Source organism: Seriola lalandi, unplaced genomic scaffold (assembly GCF_002814215.2).
Source record: "Seriola lalandi dorsalis isolate HSWRI2012SDOR001 ecotype SW California unplaced genomic scaffold, Sedor1 jcf7180002054320, whole genome shotgun sequence".
NCBI lineage: Eukaryota > Metazoa > Chordata > Actinopteri > Carangiformes > Carangidae > Seriola > Seriola lalandi.
The window spans coordinates 34,111-55,451 of NW_019524873.1; the positions used below are offsets into that span (position 1 = coordinate 34,111).

Genomic DNA, 21,341 nt, shown 5'->3' on the forward strand with positions numbered 1-21,341 from the left:
GAGTTTCTTCCTTCATTCAGTGTCTCATGTGAACAATCCAAAACATCACTTTGAACTTTTTATGCTCCAAAATCTGCCTGTGTTTTCCATATTTTCCAGCATTTAATACATTAGCAGATATGTGATAAGTTGATGTGGTAAATCTTTTTTCCTAAAAATAAAAGATCAGAAGTTTAAAACTTAATAACTTAATAATATTGACCTTTAATTTCATTTTAATTTAAGACAGGAACTAGAAGAGTCTTTTTTGTCTATTTGTTCTATTTTCTTCATCAGCTCTCATAGTGTCTCTGATCACATTTATATGGGAAATGTATCAATGAGCAATTTCTTTTATGGGACAGATCTTTTTCTTGTTCGTTCAGTCCTTGAGTAACCTCTCAGATTAATCTTGAGATAATTTCTGTTACACGCATTGTCACAAAATCGGACTATTTTCATCTCTGAAAATTCTCCAGATGAAAAGCTCTTTGCTTGAACTAATCATAATTTACATTCACATTAAGGCTATAACCTGTGGCAGTGGGGTCACGAATAGACATTGCCTCAGTATAAAGGGGTCATGAGCCAAAAAGGTTAGGAACAACTGCTTTAGGGGGTCCTACTCCCCAGATTGGGAACCACAAACTCAAATCACATTTTAAATGACTAATTTATTGTGCAACATCTGGTTTTCAAGGAGGCTATCAGTTGAACAAGGGGAATTGACTGTGGATGAATGAAATTTTGCAGCGTTACTCATTTAAACGGTCAACTTTAATATAAATTATAAAAAGAGTGGAGTTTGCTTCGTTCATTTATTGCAGGCCGCTGTGGAAAAACACTGTTGTCTGATGAATGTAATAAAAACAGTAATCCACCAGCACCAGGCAACAGATTCTGATGTGAATTCGTACCTTTCCATCCTTGCCAGGAGATAATGGGTCACCGAGACTCTCCCAAAGGTTTTTCTTGTTTAAAACACCACCGGGTTTTATTTCCTGCAAATACAACAATATACAGCAACGTCATCTCTGCTTTAATGATCTCCATGTGAATGAACTGTAAGATGCTGCTGCTGCTGCTGCTGCCACAAGGGGGCAGACTTTCATAGAGTGTTTGTCAGAACTGAGTTGTGATGATTTACACCACATGGAGGGAGTCTGGGGTGTGGTTGCATGAAGCAGAGAGGAGCCGAGAATAATGTGGACTGAAAAGAGCCATGAAACAAAATCAGAATTACCTGACGTAAAGTAAAGACAGAGAAAGTATTCAGATATGTTGAAGGGAAAGCTAAGAAGAAAAGAGATTGACAGAAACAGTTATTGAAAATCTTGTGTCACAGAAATTAAACTTGGTGAGAAAAGATCAGTGCAGGGGTAAACTATTTTGTGCATCTTGTCAAACACACCAGGTAATGCAAGATAACAACGCAAATAAACACAGGATTAGAAGGTAAATTCTGACTTACTGCTGGTTTGGAGGGCGAGCTGCACCTGCTGCCATCATCACTTCCTCTCACCCACTGATTGATGAGATCAGCCACACCGACTTTTAACCCGTCTGCATCCTGAGACAGAAACGAAGAAATCATCACTATGAAAAAACTAATCTCGCCCAAAGGAAAGAAACTTTAATTCTATATGTGATGGGTGGTGCCCCGCTTAGGCCTTACATGAAGGACACCACCTATGGGTAGGCAGGTCTTCCCAATTACTAACTATTTGTTGTTTGTGAGTTTATTTTCCTCCAAAACACAAATTTGTTTAGATGAGCTATTCCACACTGATAAAAAAGACGATGTTGAGAAAAGTCAAACTTTTAAGGCAACAAACTTTTGAATTAAGCAATTTAACTTTTTAAATTTCGGCTTTGAGTTTGTCTAACTTATAGTTTTTACTCCCGTAAGTTAGAGTAACATCACACATCAGCACAACTCAAAAGTTTATGATTCTGTTAAGTTACTCTAAGTTGAAGTGTTCACCAATTTGTATGTTTACATTTCCACTTAAATTCATTTTTTTAAAATTACAATTTATTGTGTGAAGCTTTATCTCCCATGAAAGCTTCACAGTAAATGACAATAAACCCAGCACTAATGTCCCTCAGTATGATCCCCCATAACTCATGAGAATAACTCTAATCTAATCTTACTTTTAACCTATCAATGTTTCTACATAACTTAAACTGATGAGTTAAGTATCCATGGGATATTTAATCAACTGAACTCATGACTTTAAGTTCTGAAAGTGATAAACAATTAAAACTTGAAACCGACAAACTTATCTAATCACACTGAGTTAACAATAAAAGAAAAGCTGGTGAACAGCAGACTAACGGCCCCTTAGTCCCTCATTTGTACGTTTTGTATTGAGATGATGTGTGAGTGTGAGAGGATTTAATGTGCCGGTGTCCTGTAATTACCACTGGTGGCCATAGAGGCTGCTGCTGTTACTGTTACACAATCTCACTTAAAAAACTTCTAAACTCTTCCTCAATAGACATGAGAAAAAGAAAGGAGAATTATTTATCAGATGTGATGTGAAAAGTTATAGATTATGTGACTGATAAAGTTAACTTCATCAGTTAACCTGTTAACCTTAGATGCTGCGACTGAGATGGCGTTTTGGTTCCAGGCTTCTCCGGCCTCAAACAGGCTCTTCTTGGAGGCGACGGGTTCAGTGGGACTCGTCAGATCCGTCAGAACCTGACCGCCGGATCTGCCTTCCTTTGAGGAGACCTGAGGAAAATGAAGTAAGAACAGTTTGAGGTACAGGATTTGAGGATATAGCCTGAAACTGGGTACAGAAAATCTGAGCTGGGTCTAAGATCACATCCTTTTCAAGTAACAACACCAAAACAGTCTCCTCTCTGAGTTTAGCCGGTGGTGGGGTTGCAGTGAGGAGCTATTAATCCATTATAGTTTTTTTTTAAGAGCGTGAGAGAACAAAACAAGCATGTAAGAGTTGCTCATATTATTCCAAAGGGTAAAACTGCACTTGGCAGTTTGTGGAAGAACTTTCAGGGTGCACAATAAAAATTCCCCCAAATACATGGTTATTGCTCAAGTCAATAAAAAGGAAAATTCCCATTAAAGGAAAGGGTAACTCAGTGGGGTTCTACCTCGAGAGCATGTGTGTACTGCTCCAGTTTCTTGTCAATCTTGGAAACAGCAACAGGTGACGGCGTCTTCTTTGTGTTGTTGGTGCTTAAGAAGAATGGATTAATTATTATTAAATGTATTATCAGTTTATTTAAACATGTAGTTGCATTGAGACACACACAAACTCACAGGCATTAAAATGGACACACACAGACATACATTATAATTTTCAAATTATGCTTTTTTTATCAGCAGTGTGTCTGTTTAGGAGAAATCAGACTTTAATCTGAAGAGCGCTGCACTTTCTCTTTGTACCTACAATTAAATTAGATTTTCATTCTTAGGAACATTTCCAAGAGGTGGAGTGATGCCGGAGGCCGACAGAATCTCGATGGTTGCGTCAAACCCACAGAAGAACAACAGATTTCTAAAGGTCTGGTTTGTTGTAGCAGCCACTGAGGGTCATTGGTTTGTTGCTTTATTACACTGCTCCGTCCTGCTTTTAAATCTATCTCATGGCCAATCAACACAGACTCACCTTTTCCTCAAAGACTCAGTTCTCTCCATGATCTGAGGGAAGAATGAAGACAATCAATGGTTAAAACTCACAGGAATTATCCTTATAACCCACACATGGGAAAAAACCTGCAGTAACACAGAGCTTTATTGAAGCAGGCTGAAGTTCAGACCTACAAACTGACACAAAGTTGTTATTTGTACAAAATAAAAACTGACTTTTTTTCATTGAGCAAAGCAGAAACTTATGTTCCCTTACTGGCTGGTTTTTAAGGGTGGGGTTTAAAAGAACCCCTCAAATCTAGAACATGGATTAAATTAAAAGGAGCTGCTCAAGAGGGAGACTCTGTTTCTGTTTATTTGACTGTTTTAAATGACATAAGGAAAGAAAAATAAAACAGTAACAGAGGCATGCATATAGGACCCCCAGACTGAAAGAGACCCAAAACAATTACAAAGTTGTTTTGCATCTCTACATAGTTGACTTGAGTTATTTCATGTCTCTTCGTTGATGCTTTTCATCTCTTTGAAGTCATTTTACTTGTCTTAGCAGTTGTTTTGTGTGTCTTTGGAGTGGTTTTCTGTGTCTTTGTTGTCATTTTGCTTTTCTTTGGAATAATTTTACATCTCTTTATGTTGTTTTTGTGTCTTTAACTGAGCCTCTTTGACATTCAAACAACCAATAGCAACAGTGACTTCGAACACAGACACAAAGAGAGGTCAGGGGGCCTGTGTTTGATAGTCAATCTATAGAAGCAAAGCAACACTTGCACTAAACAGGAGAAACGTGATGGTCTAATACATACTGCATACTGCAAGTTGCTAGAGTTTTAACCTCTGATAATCAATCCATGCCTGCAACCTTTGTAATCTTTAGGCAGCTGCTGACCTTTGACCCTGACCATATCTGCACTCACCGTGCATTTTCCGTCTGTTGAGACTCTGCTGTTGACTTCATCCTGTAAAGAGACAGTGAGCTGAGTGAGTGATCACTGCAGGATCCAGCAGCTCTGACATGTCGGCCTAATGGCTGTAAGTACAACTCAGACATGCAGGAAGTTTCTCCTGTTTCAAACATAAAGCGTCAAATCAAATCAAAAGCAAACTGTTACAGAGATTAACAGTCAGCTGATACATGCAAGGTACTTACTGGGTAAAACTGTATGAGGAGTTTCTGGTGGGACAGCAGGGAGCATGAAAGAGACAAGATAGTCAACACAACACAATAGAAAAAAAGTGAGTTTATCAACACAGGTTAATGGGAAATGTAGTTTTCCAGGGAAACTAGTTCAGATTCTCCACACTTGATCTAAATGTCTGTGATGTGCAGTTAGAAACATTCAACTTCCAATCATGGTGTCTCTAAAATCTGATGGTTGTCTTAACTTTATTCAAAGGTCCATATTTTACACTTCTCCTGTGTTTTATGTGAAGTGTTGATCCATAAGAAAATATATTTGTGGTTTTAAGAGCCAAAAACCATCTCAGTGTAGTTTTACATCTCCTCTCTCAGGCTTCTCTCTGGAGCTCTAGTGACAGGTCGGTGAGCCAATCAGAAGAGAGGATGCTCTGAGCTTCTCTTCTGATTGGCTGAATGTTTTCTGAGTGATTGAATAAAAATACAGCAAATTTCAGGTAAACATTCAGAGCAAACACTAAATCCTGCAAGGATGGTGGGTCAAGGTGGGCGGGGCTTGGGGCATGGCTGAGAATGGTGACTGCTTTGTTGTGACATCACAAAGTTACAGTAGTCCTGACAGCTCGTTTTAAGGCTCATTTCTCTGTGGACTGAGCGCTTTGATTCTTTCACAGTATTAATATACTGAACATAGACCTGCTTTATGATCAAACAACACATGGAAATCTACCTTTATACAATATGGGACCTTTAATTTAAACAGTGCACTGTGCAGGTGCGATACAAAGGAAAATAGATAATCAGATCAGGATATACTCCACTACTAAACAGCAAAAGTAATGAGTTAAATTACTCATTAAACATGTAGTACCTTCAATTTATATTTGGATCAGAATCACTTAATTGTATGGACCACTTTTGGTTTCATGTGATACCTTGAACGTCGGGCTCATGGGACCATAGCAGTTTAGTGACTCCTCGCCTTCGCTGCTGCTGCCGAGAGAAACTGCAGATGTTCTGTTCACCTCCTCACTCCTCCTGTCTCTGCTTTCCACTGAACTCTACAACCACACCAACACACACGTTTCATGATGTCACTTCTTTATAAGCGGGTGTCTGATCATACCTGATCAATATGCGAAACTGGGTTTTGTGGCATCAGTCATCTAGTGCTGGTCCAGATTTTGTAGCGCTGATCTATTATATGATCTCAAGAACAGTTTTCTCCAATATCTGTTCTTTCTCTCTTTTACATTATGATTCACACTTTTAAACCTTGCTAACCCACACTGTGTGATTTGGTGGAAAAGACTAATGAATAACTGGCAAATCCCTGGTGCTAAAAGTTGGAATTTGTTGCAACATCTAACACACGAGATGGAGCAGCGTTTTTCTCTTTTATTACTTTCAGATTTGAAGCCAAATTCCTCTGTGAGTTTTATAATAAGCATGCATTTGCTTCATGAAATATTCTATATAACACTGGGAGAAACAGGCACATTTTTGGGAGTTATGCCAGCACACTAAGTAGCAGATGTTATGTATGAATAACAAGAATGAAATCCCTTGTTAACACCCCACTATGTGAAAGTGTCACAACATATGTTTTAAAAAGTTCATCCTTGTGGTGGCACTGGTGTGATGACATATGGACATTAAAGGTACCCTGTGGAGCACTATGAGGCAATGTTTTTACAAGTGGGTCCCTGTTGTGCATGTTGTCGTTCACATGCACAGCGTCACAAAACACATTCCTGCCAATGGTTTCACATTATTCCACTAAAATTATTCCACATATAAACCAAGCAGGTTTCAAAACTGTTAAGAAAAAATGTCTTTGTGAATGTTTTATGAGGGAGGAAATGGATTCAACATGTTTGTTGTTGAGGATACGCACAGTGTGTTTTAGTGGGTAACACTGAGTGCAAACAGAACTCCACAGTGCAGCTTTGCCATTAAAAATGTTTATCTGCTTGGGAGTCTGAATGTGCTCAACATCTTTCGTGGCATTTTACTATAAATTATATAATAAAAACTAATAATAAATAAATAAACTAATAGATTATGAGAAATCTTCTGAGCAGTGACAGTTTATCCACTAAACCCATGCATGTGATTGTGGTGCTTGAGAGAAGGTCATCTAGTCAACAAAAACATAAGGATTCATCCTCTGGGGACCATGAATATCTAGAGCATACTTCATGAAAACCGGGCAGTTAGTTTTCAAGATATTTTGTCATGCACTAAAATGTTGGTCAAGGGGAAATTCTGATCTGACAAAAAGTCAAGGAGTTATCCTCAGGTGACCACGAATGGATGGTAGTTTCCAACATATTTTGGTGTGGACTCAGATGATGGAAACACCAACCACATGACAACTGTCTTTACTAGTGGAACAAAAAATACAGGTACTAGTAAGAGCAGTAGAAGAGCAGCAGTAGTAATAGTATTATTGGAAAGCCAACCTTGTCTGTCATCTTGTGCTCTTCCTCTTCCTCCTCCTCCTCCCTGTGTCTCTGCTCCCTCCTGAGGTGGAGGTCTTCCCCCTCTTCATGTGTGAAGCTCAGTTCTTCTTCTTCTTCTTCTTCCAGATCGTCTTCATCCGCGGGGCTCTGTCGGGTTTCTGTTGACCTCCACTCCCTCTGCAAAGTGGGCTGTACCTCTTCCTCCTCTACTTTCAGCTCCTCCTGCTCCACCTCCCCATCCACCCTGCAGGCCCCTCCGCTGTGGAGGAGATAACTGAACTGGTTAATGGAGTCAGAGTGTTACTGATCAGAGCATCCAAGGATGCAAACACAGCATACACTGAACCAAGAGAGCAACAATAATCATGAGACAACAGTTAGGGTTATAAAAACATGTCATTTAAAAAAAGAGGGAGAGGGAGAACACACCGTGGCCTCATTGTCCCTGCTGCCAGGTAGGACGTCCTGTCTGCTGGTTGGCCTGCGGCGTGCTGCAGTCTGGCGTCCTGTTGCAGAAAGACTGATGAGCTATATGACGTCCTGACGTCCTTTTTGTTGCGGGACATCTAAAATAAACAGAAAACAAAGCAGGTCGACATGTTTCTCTACAGTGACGATGCAGAAGTATTTCTCAGATTAACTTCATCCACAAGTTCAAACATTAAAGACTGAGTTCATGGAGTCGTTTACAACAGAGTTTGAAGTGGCATCAGAGAGCTTATTAAGAGCATAATTAGCTGTACTTTTTGTAGTGATGACACTTTTCAATAAAACTGATGCTTTTGGTTAACGCTTGCTCAGTTTAATCATGTTTACAATTATCATGTATTAGCATTTTCTGTTTTACGATGTAAACTCAGCACGCTTGTAAACCAGGGCTCTGGTTCTTTAATGTGCTCTTTCCAAGTGTAAAAAAGAAAGTAATAAAGAACGTTGAAGTACTTGCAAATAATTACAATGGTACTCATGGTTACTGCCTTCACCTTCACATTGAATATTTAAACAACATTAAGAGTCTAGTGCCATGCTAGCAGCTCTTTGAGGCTGCACAATGGCCCTTTGGGGTTAATGCTAACGACAACATAGCTTTCAACATCTTAACAGTGCTGAATATTAGCGAGCTAACATTTGTGTTCTTGCAAGAACCTCAGGAGAGTCCAGTTGCCTTTGTAAAGCTCTGAGATACCTGGATGACTGAGAATCTTCATCTTTGTTATGCTCCACCTGAAAGCCCCAGTACTGCCAGTATTGTTCTGTTGGGTTTTGTACCTTCTCTGGAGGTCTTGTTGAAGCTTCTTGGGACCGACTGCTGCTCTCTGGCTCCCGTCCTTCCACCTTCTCCTCCTCTTCATCCTCCTTCAGTTTCTTCTCTTCGGCCCGTGGTTTCCACTGTGGTGCTGAACGTGTCTGCACCCTGGCCCTGCTGTCATCCTGCACCTCCTGCTCGCTGCGGTTCTCCAGCCTGTGGCTCCAGTCGCTGAAGCCTTCGTCCTCCTCCAGAACCAAGCAGCAGCTGGGCTTCAGCTCCTCGTCCAACCTGAGGAACAAATGCAGAGCAGCTCCCTTAGAGGACTGGATGAATGTTCTCTCTGGCTTGGATTAGTGGGACTGAAGCTCTCTCTCTCTTTCTGAGCCAGGATGAACCGTCCAGAACGTCTGAATCCCAGCAGACGCATAAAAAACTCAGAGAAGAAAACATGCAAACTACTTTACTGAGCTGCTGCATGACACACACCAGAGGAAATGAAGACCATATGTAGTGTACATGTGTTTGCTCTTTGACTGTAGCTCATAAATAGTTTTGTCAAAAAAAATCAAGACTATCTAATATTTAAAAGCATATGGTCTAAACATTATCCTCTAAATTTATAAAATTTTCTAAATACTGGTGTTTGTAGACTGAATACATTTCTGCATCCTGTTTATATATATTGTGCAACAGTGGAGGAAGAGCTCAGATCCTTAACTTAAGTAAAATGAGCAAAACCACATAAAAACACATAAAACATATAAGTCAGTAAAAGCATTAGAATAAACCTCAAGTATCAAAATTATAAGTACTCACTATCCAGAATGGTCCATTTCTGAATAATAAAGTATATTGTATTATTTGATTAAAATTAATGATGCATGAATGTGTTCATCACTTTAATGTTGAAGCTGCTAAAGGCAATTATAATCGCTTTGTAAACAGCTGGGTATCAATAAAGGCTTATCTTAAACCTAACCTTAATAACTATTAGCAGAAAATGAAAACACCTGTAGTCTTTTGATTTTGTTCTACTTAATGTGTTTTCTGTTACAACCCAAACTTCAGCTGAGTTTCTTCCCCAGGTGACCGAGTGTTTTTCATATCACCCAGAGGTCTCCAACAGGGCAGAGTGTTGAGCGAGGCGGCAGGTGGCAGACAGGACGTGCGGCTTCAGGCTCCATGGCAACAGAGACAGTAACCACGGAAACATCAAACAGAGAGACACTGCTGCCTCCTGTTTCAGGTCAACTCAGATCGGCAGACTGAACCTCATCGGCACTAATCACCCAGATAAAAGCAGATGTTTTCTCCAGTAGTTTCCAATTGGTATCTGTGTTTGTTTCACCTCTGTTAATCATACTTACCACTATATAAATATATATATATATATTTAGTAAAGGTAAATATATATATATATATTTATATATATTATTAATTATGTACAATATAGCCATTTCTATCTTACAGAACTAGTAGTTAAATGAATAATATTCTAATCTCCAGTCAGGAGGAACCATGAAGCTAATGACTAAACCACTGAGCAGGGCTTTATTTGATGAGTTTACTTCACAGTGCAGTAAATAAATCTGCTCAGCAGCGCACAGTCTCAGGTGAGGAGGATATTTCCCCTTGAGAGACCTCATCTGACCAAACAACCAAAACAGCAGCTTCCTCAGCTCATTCACCTGCTGCATCACTGGACAAGCTCTTTTCCACTGTAATCAGCACTGCAGCTGATGGAGACTGAGCTTTAACAAGGACAGTTTACTCATTCACTCATTAGGCAGATGCTTTTATCCAAAGCGACCCAGAAGTGAGGGGCAACATTAAAGCTTCAGTGTAGTTGGAGACCTTGAAGTAAAGTACTAAATCTGTTCAGTAAGGTAAAGTGCAAGGAGATCAGGTGAAGGAGTGCACCCAAAGTGCATAGTAAGTGCTAGTTAGACATGTGAGGGTGTTAAAAGGTGTGAGGAGAGGAGGTGCTCTAGGAAGAGAGGAGTCTTCAAGAGGTTCTTGTATATACAGAGCAACGCCCTGGCTCTGAAAGCATCTGGTAGCTGGTTCCAACATCGGGGGAACCACAAACAAGAACAATCTGGACTGAGATTGTCTTGTGTGCGTCCAATCTGTGATCTAAAAGCAAACAAATGCGTCGCCCCACTACCAAAATTCAACACACATGACTCAAATCTATCAACTAACAAACCAAGTTTTGCTGGAGGAGGACAAGCACCAGTCAGGGTTTTTTTTTTTTTACAACCTGGCAAACCAAAAGTTTTTCTTAATGGCTTCTTACTGGTCTATAAAGTTTTGATAGATGATTATTAACTATTCCTACATCATTAGTGACAACTAGGCTGGATGTGCACGAACATGGACATCCCTGTATTAGTGAGGTGAAATCTTTGTTTTGTACAGGAGACTTTTGTTAAGAAAAATTTTACTAAAAGTCAAAGATCCACAGCCACGTCACAACAAGCTCTTCCAGCTCTGTTTCTAGTCTGACTGGTTGATATTTACACACTGTGAGATTGTATTGTACTCACTCCGTGTTTTGTGTGAGGTCGTTGTGATGGGGGGGCTCTGTCCAGGAGGGGCTCCCCTCTCCTCTCTGCCTCTCCCTGGCTCTCCTCCTTCGCTCCCGCTCCACCTCCTCAGCGTCCTCCTGGCTCCGCTGGGCCGTCACCCTGCAGTCAGCGTGGACACCAACAGGCCGTCAGCACACACTCCTACTGTAGGAGTCAGATAACACCTTAAAGTCTCCAACAGCTGAAAACATTCAATATGAAGAGCTTCTGTATGTGAAAAGTGAGCAGCAGCACCAGGATTCAGAACGATCCAACGGACAACCATGGTTAACATGCAGTTTTCTACCATCCATCAATCCATTCGTTAGCTATAATGCTAATCCTTCGAGGGTTACGTGGGGCTGGAGCCAATCCCAGCTCACATTGTGCCAGATGCCAGTCTATCACATGGCTAACATATGTCAGCAATGTTTCTGTTCTTCTCTTTTAAGTAACTTTCATGATTCTATCAAATATTCTAAATGTTTTATGCATCATTTTATCCAAAATTCATCCTGACATATTAAGTATCTTTGGACATTACAAATACATATCTGTTGATTTGTTCACACGTTGTTTCTGTTTATCCCAAGCATCAACCTCTGGTGCTGAAAAATACTACTTCTTACTTCTTCTTGCCACAAAGTGTCATGAACCGAATTGGCTCCACACCAGCCCCACCTCTTTGCCCATTTTTGGATTAACCGAGAGTTAGGTGCGGAGTCAGACACTGCCAAGATGGTGGTAGCGCAGCAGCTCACTCTGAGCTTCAAAACCGCTCTTCATGGCTGACATCATGGAGCATCTTTATATCTATGGTTAATCCTCCATAAACCACAAATATGAACAAAACTAGTTGTGGAAATGACTTCTTCACACAACTTTCAAATGTTTGGAGCCAATTGAAAAGATAGTAGATCATACTGCTGTTAGAGAGATACTGAGGATGATGTTGATAAAGTTGGTTTTCCCTCTTTTACCTCCACAGCTGCTGCAAATCCCTCAATCCTCAGGGCCTCCAGATACACTACATGGGTGAAAGTATGTGGACTCCGAACATCTGATTTTGAAAGCATGACCATCAATCTGCTGCTACAACAGCCTCCGCTCTTCTGGCGTCAGGCTCTCCACCAGATGCTGAACCTGGCTGCAGGGATTTACTCCCATTCAGACACGAGGGTGTTAGTGAGCTGATGTTGGGTGATGAAGTCTGACTCATTCCAGTTCATCCCAAAGGGGCTGAATTCAGGTTTCTGTGTAGACCAGTCAGGTTCTTCCACACCAAACTGGGGAAATCTTTGTTTTATTTCTTTTATATCCCTTCTAAAAACATCTTTCTGTCACTAAGCTTTTTCATAATCTCTTTTAAATATTTCACATACGTTTACATTGCTTATTTGTGTTTCTATTTTACTTGTTTTGTTATTTTATCTTTGTGAAACACTTTGTAATCTCAGATTTTGATAGGTGCTATATAAATAAACTTTATTATTATTATATTATGTATGGAGCTGGCTTTGTGCACAGGGGCAATGTCTCGTTGAAACAGGAAAGAGACAAACACAAACTCTTGCCGCAAAGACAGAAGCACTCTATTGTCTACACAGCAGGAAATGGTGCAGCATTAAGAAGATATATGACATATAAGTCGAGAAATGAAAATTTAAACCATGTTATCTGCTCTACCAACCACTTTGTCGCTCCACTACACATTACTCACATTTCCTATTGTTATTTTCTTGGTACAACAGTGAAATATCTCTATGGAAAAATTTACGTAAGAGGTTTTTCTCAGGTAAGTGGATTTTAAAAATCAGAGGAAAATATGAGTTTCTTTTTCATAGAAAGCTCATTCACTTCTTCTGTCTGATCGGCCTCAGTTTCCAGGGGGCGGGACTTGATAACAATAACTCTTTTTATTGTCAAAGCACATCTGGTGGAGCTTGAGCCAGCTGCTGTGCTGTTTCACTTAATTTCAATCTCTGGAGAGAAACAAAGACAGAGAGAGAGAGAGAGAGAGAGAGAGAGAGAGAGAGAGGGAGGGAGGGAGGGAGGAGGTGGTGAAGAGACGTAGGAGGAGCAGAACGGAGGATGGAGAGAGACTTTAATCCTGCAGACCTCCAGACTTCCATCATACTTATGGAGGTCTGGAGAACATCTTGTCAGAAAACTGGAATAACAAGAACTTTGGAAATATTCAGTCAGCCATCTGACTGGCTGTCGGTTTGAGACTGTCCACCTCTGAAAACAGAAACTGTTGTTGGATATTGGTTGGCTACAAACAAGTTTTCCAAAGTCTTATGTCATTGTTTTTAAAGGAAAATTCCAGTTTATCAAAACTTGGGTTCAATTTTTTATCAGTCATGGTGGGATTGTTCAAGTTAACTGCAACAGTGATAAAAATTAGTTTGATGGAAAAGAAACACAAGAAGTCAGACAATCCGAGAGTTTTTAAACCTTAGAAAAGAAAACAAAGGTGAAGGATAAAACTATTACTCAAACTGTCCATAAACATCCATCACAGTTTACCGACCAACTTCTCTTGACTTCCTGCACTTGCCACAGTTTTCCTGTGCAATGAGGGATTACTACCAACATATCGGGTGCGCTCACTTTCTCTTTCACCTCCGAATGAAGTGATTTACATCCTCTGACGAAACAACCTGCGTGCTGTCTGAATGATCTGAGTGATGTCACCGTGTTTGCATTTATGAGCAGTTTTTTTCCATCTGTGTTTTTATAACTGTTTCAACCTACAAAAATACATGAAAATAAATCCTGTATATCCTCACAATAAAAGTCAATGTTGAAGTATTTACTGTGAAGGCAGAAGTTTTGACACTGATTAATTATATGATGATTAATATTCAAAGACAGAGGTTGTACAACCAAAAACAAAAAGACACACACACAAAATGTTGGCTAAGATTAATGTTTTGTAGTTTTCTAACACTAGTTTAAGACATTTTTTTCTTTTAAAAGAATACATTGCTCGATAAATGAAAACAGAACAGAGAAAGAGGTCTAATCTTACATCTAAGTAATAAAAATATTTAAGCAACTGGAGTTAAAAGTGCTACAAGGGAGCTACATTGTTTTGCAGGTTTTGGTTTTTGAGGCAAAACAGAGCCATCCGCAGGTGAAGTGGTTTAATGAAGCGATGCAGATCCATGTATCTACACTCAGGGATTATTTTTATCACGTTATGTACTGAGTCTAGACCTCTGAGCGAAACACCTCGAGTGTGTTTTTAAGAGTGTTTAAGTTTGTAATGCTTTCATGTTTATGGCTGACAGTGAGTCTGGCAGTCTGGCAGTCTTGGCCAGGATGAGGTGAGTAACACCAGTAATTCTACCACTAGAACTGAGCTGTGTGTTCAGAGGTTGATGCACGTTTTCATATCGGACCAGATTTATTGTAGCACTAACATTTTGTTGAGAGGAAGACTCTCACATTTTGTTTCTTTTATCTTTGGCAGGTAACCATCTTTGTTTGGAGGGCTCACTCTGTTTGAAAATCCTCAGGAAAATCTGCTGGTAGAAGCAGCTTGTGAATTTAGCGATGATCACAACACTGCAGCGCCGCATGGTTTTCATTAAAAGAATTCATAAAACATGCAAACCATTCATCTTTGTACTGGCTTATTGCGGGTCAAATAAATGCAAAGGCCTTCAACCAAAAATATGATTAATTTTCCAAACATGTCAACCCCTCGATTCATCAAACATTTGTCCCCATGAGGTCATCACAAAAAGCATCTTTAATGCGCAAAAAACAAATTCAGATATAAAAGACTAATGAAAATGTCATTGGTTAAATCTGCTGGTGAGGACACTGGCCATGAACGTTTAGAACAGGCTGCGGTCATTATAATGTGGGAAAGTGACCTACATAAGATCGTGCTCACTGGAGATGTAGTGGGAGCCATGTTGGCAGGAGTCAGTCTTTAGTTCACTGTAAATCGATTTGATGTGTGACAGGCCTGTTTCAGCGTCTCGGTCAGGCCATTTTTGGGGGGGAAATGGGTCAAGTGGGGATCAGGTTTGATTGCCTGGACCTCGTCGTGCTGTCTGAAATGCAACAAGGGGAAGGAGCATGAAATCCTTAAAGCACCATATCAGTGGTTTTGCACATTTTAGCCCAGGAACTACGGTTCACAGCAGTGTAGGTGAAATCAAACATTTCACCAAAGCGTAACAGTTTTTAAATTGATTCCTGGACTTAAAATCGGTTGGTGCCAAGTACATCACTATATGAGTAAGTGAGTGAAGTAAGAAAGACACATCAGCGAATAATTCTTTGCTTTCACGCAACTTTTTATACTTGGCCACTTCCTGTGTCTTTGACTAATCGGATAGCCATCTGATACAGCCTGTGTGTACATATTTGGCAAATACATTGATATGGAAAGTATCAGTTAAATGTCTATCAATACTAATAATATTCGTTCAGAGTGAATACTATACCCACTAATAATAACTCAACATTATTAACTGTTTTATGGTTCTGTATAGACTCTCACAGCTCTTGGTTCAGGTTAGGGAAAGATCCTGGTCTGGTTTAATACAGAAATTTACAGTGACTTCAGACACAACCTGTTCATTAACATTTATCCCAAACCGTCATCTTTTCCTACCCAAACCCAAAATACTCCTACTGACTCTGGTGTCACAGTCCTGCACTTCATACACCCCCCATCCGCCCCAATCACTTCCTGACCTTGTGGTGACCGTGCTGCCATTAATAAATGTAATGCTTTATTTGTTAAAAAAAATTGTAAAACATACGTTGCCTCTGGACGTGATCCAGCCAGTGATTATGTTTCCTACAAAATGTATTTGCTGTTGCCGATTAGTTGTTTAGAAACGTTGTTCCTGGGAGACAGGGGCAACAAGTCACTACCTGCATCTACCCAAAGACACTGTGGGAAGTGTATAACTCCAGTACATTTAGATGAGACGTGTCTGTTCTGCCTTACTCACGCAGTAAGTGCAGTTACAGAGTATTGTCTCTGCAGGGCAGTCTGGTGCACAAGGTATCTTCAGGGTCTGCTGGGACATTTAACATGATGCTGTGAAGCATAAATGTGAAACGAGCAAATTATGGAGGAAATCTCTCTGATACGAATCACTTTTTCCACCATTTACACAATGAGGCAATGGAGGCCTGGGGAACGGCATTTTCTTTGTGTGTGTGATGTGTGTGTGTGTGTGTGTGTGTGTGTGTGTGTGTAGTGGTGCAGGAGGGGGGTTTAGGACTCAGCCAGATGATGTCATGGCCATTAAGGAGGTTGCAGCTATAAAAGAAGCCATTGAACTCGGAGCTCAGTGTCATTTTCGGTGAAGTCACACAGCAATGTTCCACCGATCACAGAGGAAACAACAACCTCACTGACAACAAGGAGCAGTAGTTAGGAGACGGGTGCAAATGTGGAAAACAACTCAAGAAATTAGGCTTGATGAATCAGAACAGACTGCGTTAAGTGCCCAAACCAAGCCAACAAAACTATATGATAACAGGTGGTTATCTTTATCATACACCCTTTTATTTTACCTGTTATTTCATTGGATGAATCAGGTCTCGATACACTGACAGGTTGCTACTGGAAGAAAACAAGACTGTGGGGAACAAGGGAGGACAAACTGGGCGTTTTAGAGGAAAAAAGAAACGAATATACTCTAATTAGTTTTGTAAATATCGGGTACTTACATGCAACAGCTCTGGGAAACAAAACTTAAGTTCGAAAATGGTTTTAACAACCTTTTTCTTACCGTGTAATTAAGGAGTAAAAAGAGAAAAGCAGCCACACGGTATATTATAGCCCACATACCTTATAATTACTATGTAATGAAAAAAATAATTATTAGGTTCCTCATTCAAGTTTAGCCATGTTTGCTCACATGTTGTATTATTACATGACTTTATTAAGTTGTAATTTTCCCTCTCAGGTGACAGTAAAAAACTTCCCATAGACAAACATACTAGACAAACATATGTGGACCATCATGCCTGCTAGGAGAGAGTTTCAAAAAATATAGCCGCATTTTTCGACACGTCTTTATTCCAAATCATAGAATAAAGTAGAAGACATGATATTAAATCCCTGTATATTGGATGTAATTGAGCTCCTCTCTTTTATACAGTTTTCTCCTACACATTGTAATATTGTTTATCAATGAGTGAAACTACATCATGCACAGCAATGATGAGATGTGTGGGCTGTAATATAATGTATTGCTGCTCTCACTTTTTTCTCTTTAATTACACTTTGATGTTGATGATGTTAAAATACCTTCTGACTGTCGATGTTGAGGGTTGCTCTGTTTCAGCAGTTCTTAAACTCAGCGCTGTATTCTGTTTACTTAAATGGCCTCAGACAACAGGTGTTGGCCGCAGACTTTGAAATGGTCTCAACCAAATCGTAGACTACAGGCTGGTTTTCTGCATCTTTTGTCTGGTGTTCCGCATGGTTTCATTCTAGGTCCCTTACTGTTTTTTGTTTTTTTTTTGCAAATGCTGCTTCACAAAGTATACCTTTCTTAAAGCCAGAAGCACATCAGTCAAAGACAAGGAAATTAAGAGGCGTCAATGTTCACTTGTGTGTAATATGTGTCGTGATAGAGATTTTGAAACTGAAATTACTGTTCTGAGATGTTAACATTTTTGAAGAGAAGCATGTTTTGGTGCATGTATGCTTGACTGAGATCTGTCTCAGCCTCTCCCACTCGTTTTTTTTTAATTGCAACTTAACTTAACTTAACCAATTCTTTTAACAAATATGGATTGTCATGCCTCAAGCACATATATCAACTACACAGACATTACTGTCATGTTTTCTTTTTTACACCGGCAGTCTTTTAAAAGATCAGGGTGACTCTGATGATCTGTTTTCCATATAATATAGGTACAATGATGGTGATCTTGTTTTACCCACTGGCTGGAGGTTTTATCATAATGTTTTACATTGTTTTAATTATACATTTTATTTATTTTCCTATAAGTAAGTATATGCACATTTGGAGACAATGAAGTTAAAGTTGAAGTGTAAGAAAAACAAGCAATCCTGCGTTTCTCCAGCAGTTCTAGAAAAAGTCTTCTGACAAGAAGTTGATGCCCATAACATTATATACATTTCATGTATATTTTATATGCTTCTATGTGTACAGTACTGATCATAGGTTTTTAAATCTTTAACTGAAGATTAAGTATTAACTGTAACTGTCAAAATAAATGTGGTGGAGTAAAAACCAGTGGTGGAAGAATCTAAAGTACAACAACTCATTTAGCGGAATGACCCAGTTAGTGTTTTATTATTATAATACTGAATCATTATTTATGATGCATTAATATTTAAGTGGTACATTCATGTTGTAGTTGGTCGAAGTGGAGCTAATTTTAACTACTTTTGGGTAGTTTAATCTACACTAACAATTAAAAGTTTTATTATTCAGCAGATCAAGTCTAGTGAATAACCTTAAATAGTACACAGGTAAACTGTAACCTTCCCAGGTAAAAAAAGATTCATCCTACAGCAAAATAATGACATTTTGTTATGTTTGATTCCCATTGTAGAAAGAAGCCACTAGTGTGTTAGGATGAATTTATGAGTGAAGATTCCATGATTCGATTCCTTGTTTATTTCTGTAAAACATCTTTATTATTCATTTATTCTGTGCTTTGATTTCAGAAACACAGACTTTACACTGGGTAAAATTCAGTATGAACTAGAAAAATTGAGGTGCATCAAATTTATTAACTGATCCTATGTTTCATATGTGATCTCTTAATCTTGAAAGTGAATTGCAACTATACCTGATAAATACAATTTAAAAAGTGGAGTAATAAGTACAGTTTTCCCTCTCTAAGTATAGAGCTTGACTAAATGAACTTAGTTACTGTCAGCCTCTGGTAAAAAGCTAAAACATTAAACAAAAGAAGAACTCTAAAGTAAAGGACAAATATCTTAGAATTGTACATAAGTAAATGTAGTTAGTTTCCACCACTGGTTAATTAATGTTTTCTTCCTTGATGACGACTACATGAAATCTTTTAATCACATTGTTGTTTTTTTTCCTGATCCACAACGAAATTGATCAGATTCTGGAGAACACACCTTTAGCAATCTGCTAATTCGATCCTGCAGGTACGAGTGAAAACAAAACAAAGCTGTCATGTGTTAAAAGCTTTTTTCTCTGACCTGATCAGGTTCTGCAGGAGCTGTCTGCTGGAGCTCCTTCTTTTGATGGACTCTGACATGTTGGACTGGGCCGCTCCTGGTCTGTGGTCCTGGGTTATGGTTCTGGTGGTTGCTCACAGCCTTTGGTCCTGCTCCCGGATCTGATCTTGGTTCTGGTTCTGGAGTCTCAGACCTTTCCTACAGCTGTTCTGTTTTTCTTCTTCTTCTGTCTCTGTTGCTCATGTCACCCTCTCTCTCTCTCTCTCTCTCTCTCTCTCTCTCTCTCTCTCTCTCTCTGTTTAGTCGCAGCTCTCTCCTCCCTCCATGTGGTTTTCATTGAAGCATTTTGACCCCCCCCTCTCACTCTAACAGAGGTCACGTGACTCTCCCTAGGGGAAAAGTAAGATGATATCATAACAGTGGATCAGCAACAATATTATATGCATGTGTACTATGAGGGGAGTGTCAGCTTGTATACTGTAGTTGTGTGTTTATATACAGAAACACGTTTGGAGAGACCGGCCCATGTGTGACTCACTGCTCTTTAAAAACCCAAAAATGACTGCGACATGAAGCTTGATCCACTTCTTTTGTTGTTTTCTCAATAGAAACAAAAACAAACATTTACTGTATTTCTAGAATTCCCTGAGAATCTATTGATTTCCATTATTTATTTATTTTTACCCATCAATCGAGTCCTGACTGTTTAATGAGGGAAGTTATAAACTATAATTCAAACAGCCTGATAGGGTTGTATCTCACTTTTCAACAAACCTCTTCAAAATGCTCAATGAGTTAACTTATTAACTGCATTTAATTAATTGATATTTCTGTTCGGTTCCAAGTAGCAGAGAAAACACCATGAAATGTGTCTAATTCTTTCAGTAAAGACAATAACTGAATATAACGTTAAAAATAACTTAGATATAAGTAATAACTAGTTTCTTACCTCTTTGTGATTTCCGTTTGTCTGCATAAATGTTTCAGGTGTTAACTTACACTCTTTGTTGGTCAGTGTTGCCAGATTTGACGGCCCAGTCAGAGCCTATGTGTAAGAGAGGAAATAAAACAGAGCAAAGGTATTTTGGATAATGTTACACTGAATGTTAAAAGTTCAACAAATATAAATCTTTTGTCAGAGAGCTAAAAATTTCAACTCAGTTGTAATAAACTGAAAAGACATTTGGTTTTAATGATCATCAGTTATCAGTTATTGCGTGTCGACCTGACCCTAACCTGAACCACTCGGATACGAGCACTATGAGAAACTGACCAAACGGTACAAAAAATTGCCCAAATCACTAAAGATCCAGTTAATCTAGACACACTGTTGGAGTTATTACATTTACTTTAAAAAGTAAATAATATTTGTAACATTTGTATCCAAAAAAACAAAAAACATGAATATGAATAATTTGCTTTCAAAATAATGCCTTTAATTATTAATTATAAATTAACTTGATACAAAGTGCTGTAAACAGAAAAAACCTATTCAGATCAGTATTTGCTGTGACCCCCCCTTTGCCTTTAAACCAGCGCCAGTTCTTTTTGGTATACCTGCTCACAGTTTTTCAGGTACTTGGCAGGATGGTTGCTCCAGCATCTGGGAGAAGTGTCTTCAGTCTCTTCATGTGATCTCAGACTGACTCCATGTCGTTGAGATCAGGGCCCTGTGGGGGCCAGACCATCTAGTTCTTTATGACTCGTCCTGCTGCAGAATGAATCTGGTCTGATCAGATGCCTCCTGATGCTTCTGGATGACGGATAAGAATCCACATCTGAAGTACCTAAAACTTTTCCACAGTGCTGTATATACATTTGAATTTTGAAGGAAGCACAGGCCAGGACAAACTGAGCTTGAGCTTTTGTCTCTGTCTTTCTGGTTTAGTGTGTCTTCTGTTCTGGGAGGCACAAATTAAAACAAAAACATCATCATAGAAGGAGTGTAAATGATACTTTATGGTCTTTGTTCGGTCTGTATAAAACTCAGATATTAGCAGCAGCTTGAAAACAAAACTGAAGGGATAATGAGTGTGCTGGATCTGGTTACTGTTCTGCAGGTTATGAATAAGATATGGCAGCTCAGAACAGGAGCAGCTGCTGGAGGCGACGAGCCCATCTCCAAATACAGAGTCACATCACTGT

At 39.3% G+C, this 21,341-nt stretch overlaps 1 protein-coding gene across 1 annotated transcript in view; it reads right to left on the minus strand.

Annotated features, from left to right (window-relative positions):
* The window catches only part of LOC111655501 (uncharacterized), a 29,076-nt gene extending 9,590 nt beyond the window's left edge, over window positions 1-19,486 (minus strand). Inside the window, exons 1-13 of the mRNA XM_023406938.2 lie at window positions 19,218-19,486; window positions 11,000-11,140; window positions 8,471-8,738; window positions 7,631-7,767; window positions 7,202-7,460; window positions 5,672-5,797; window positions 4,749-4,772; window positions 4,516-4,557; window positions 3,621-3,652; window positions 3,103-3,187; window positions 2,579-2,719; window positions 1,451-1,549; window positions 897-980 (exon numbers count right to left, since the gene is read on the minus strand). Of these exons, the coding sequence (XP_023262706.1) occupies window positions 897-980; window positions 1,451-1,549; window positions 2,579-2,719; window positions 3,103-3,187; window positions 3,621-3,652; window positions 4,516-4,557; window positions 4,749-4,772; window positions 5,672-5,797; window positions 7,202-7,460; window positions 7,631-7,767; window positions 8,471-8,738; window positions 11,000-11,140; window positions 19,218-19,276 (1,497 nt within the window). The 5' untranslated portion in view covers window positions 19,277-19,486. The remainder of the gene's footprint in view (window positions 1-896; window positions 981-1,450; window positions 1,550-2,578; window positions 2,720-3,102; window positions 3,188-3,620; window positions 3,653-4,515; window positions 4,558-4,748; window positions 4,773-5,671; window positions 5,798-7,201; window positions 7,461-7,630; window positions 7,768-8,470; window positions 8,739-10,999; window positions 11,141-19,217) is intronic.
* Window positions 19,487-21,341: the final 1,855 nt, after the last annotated feature.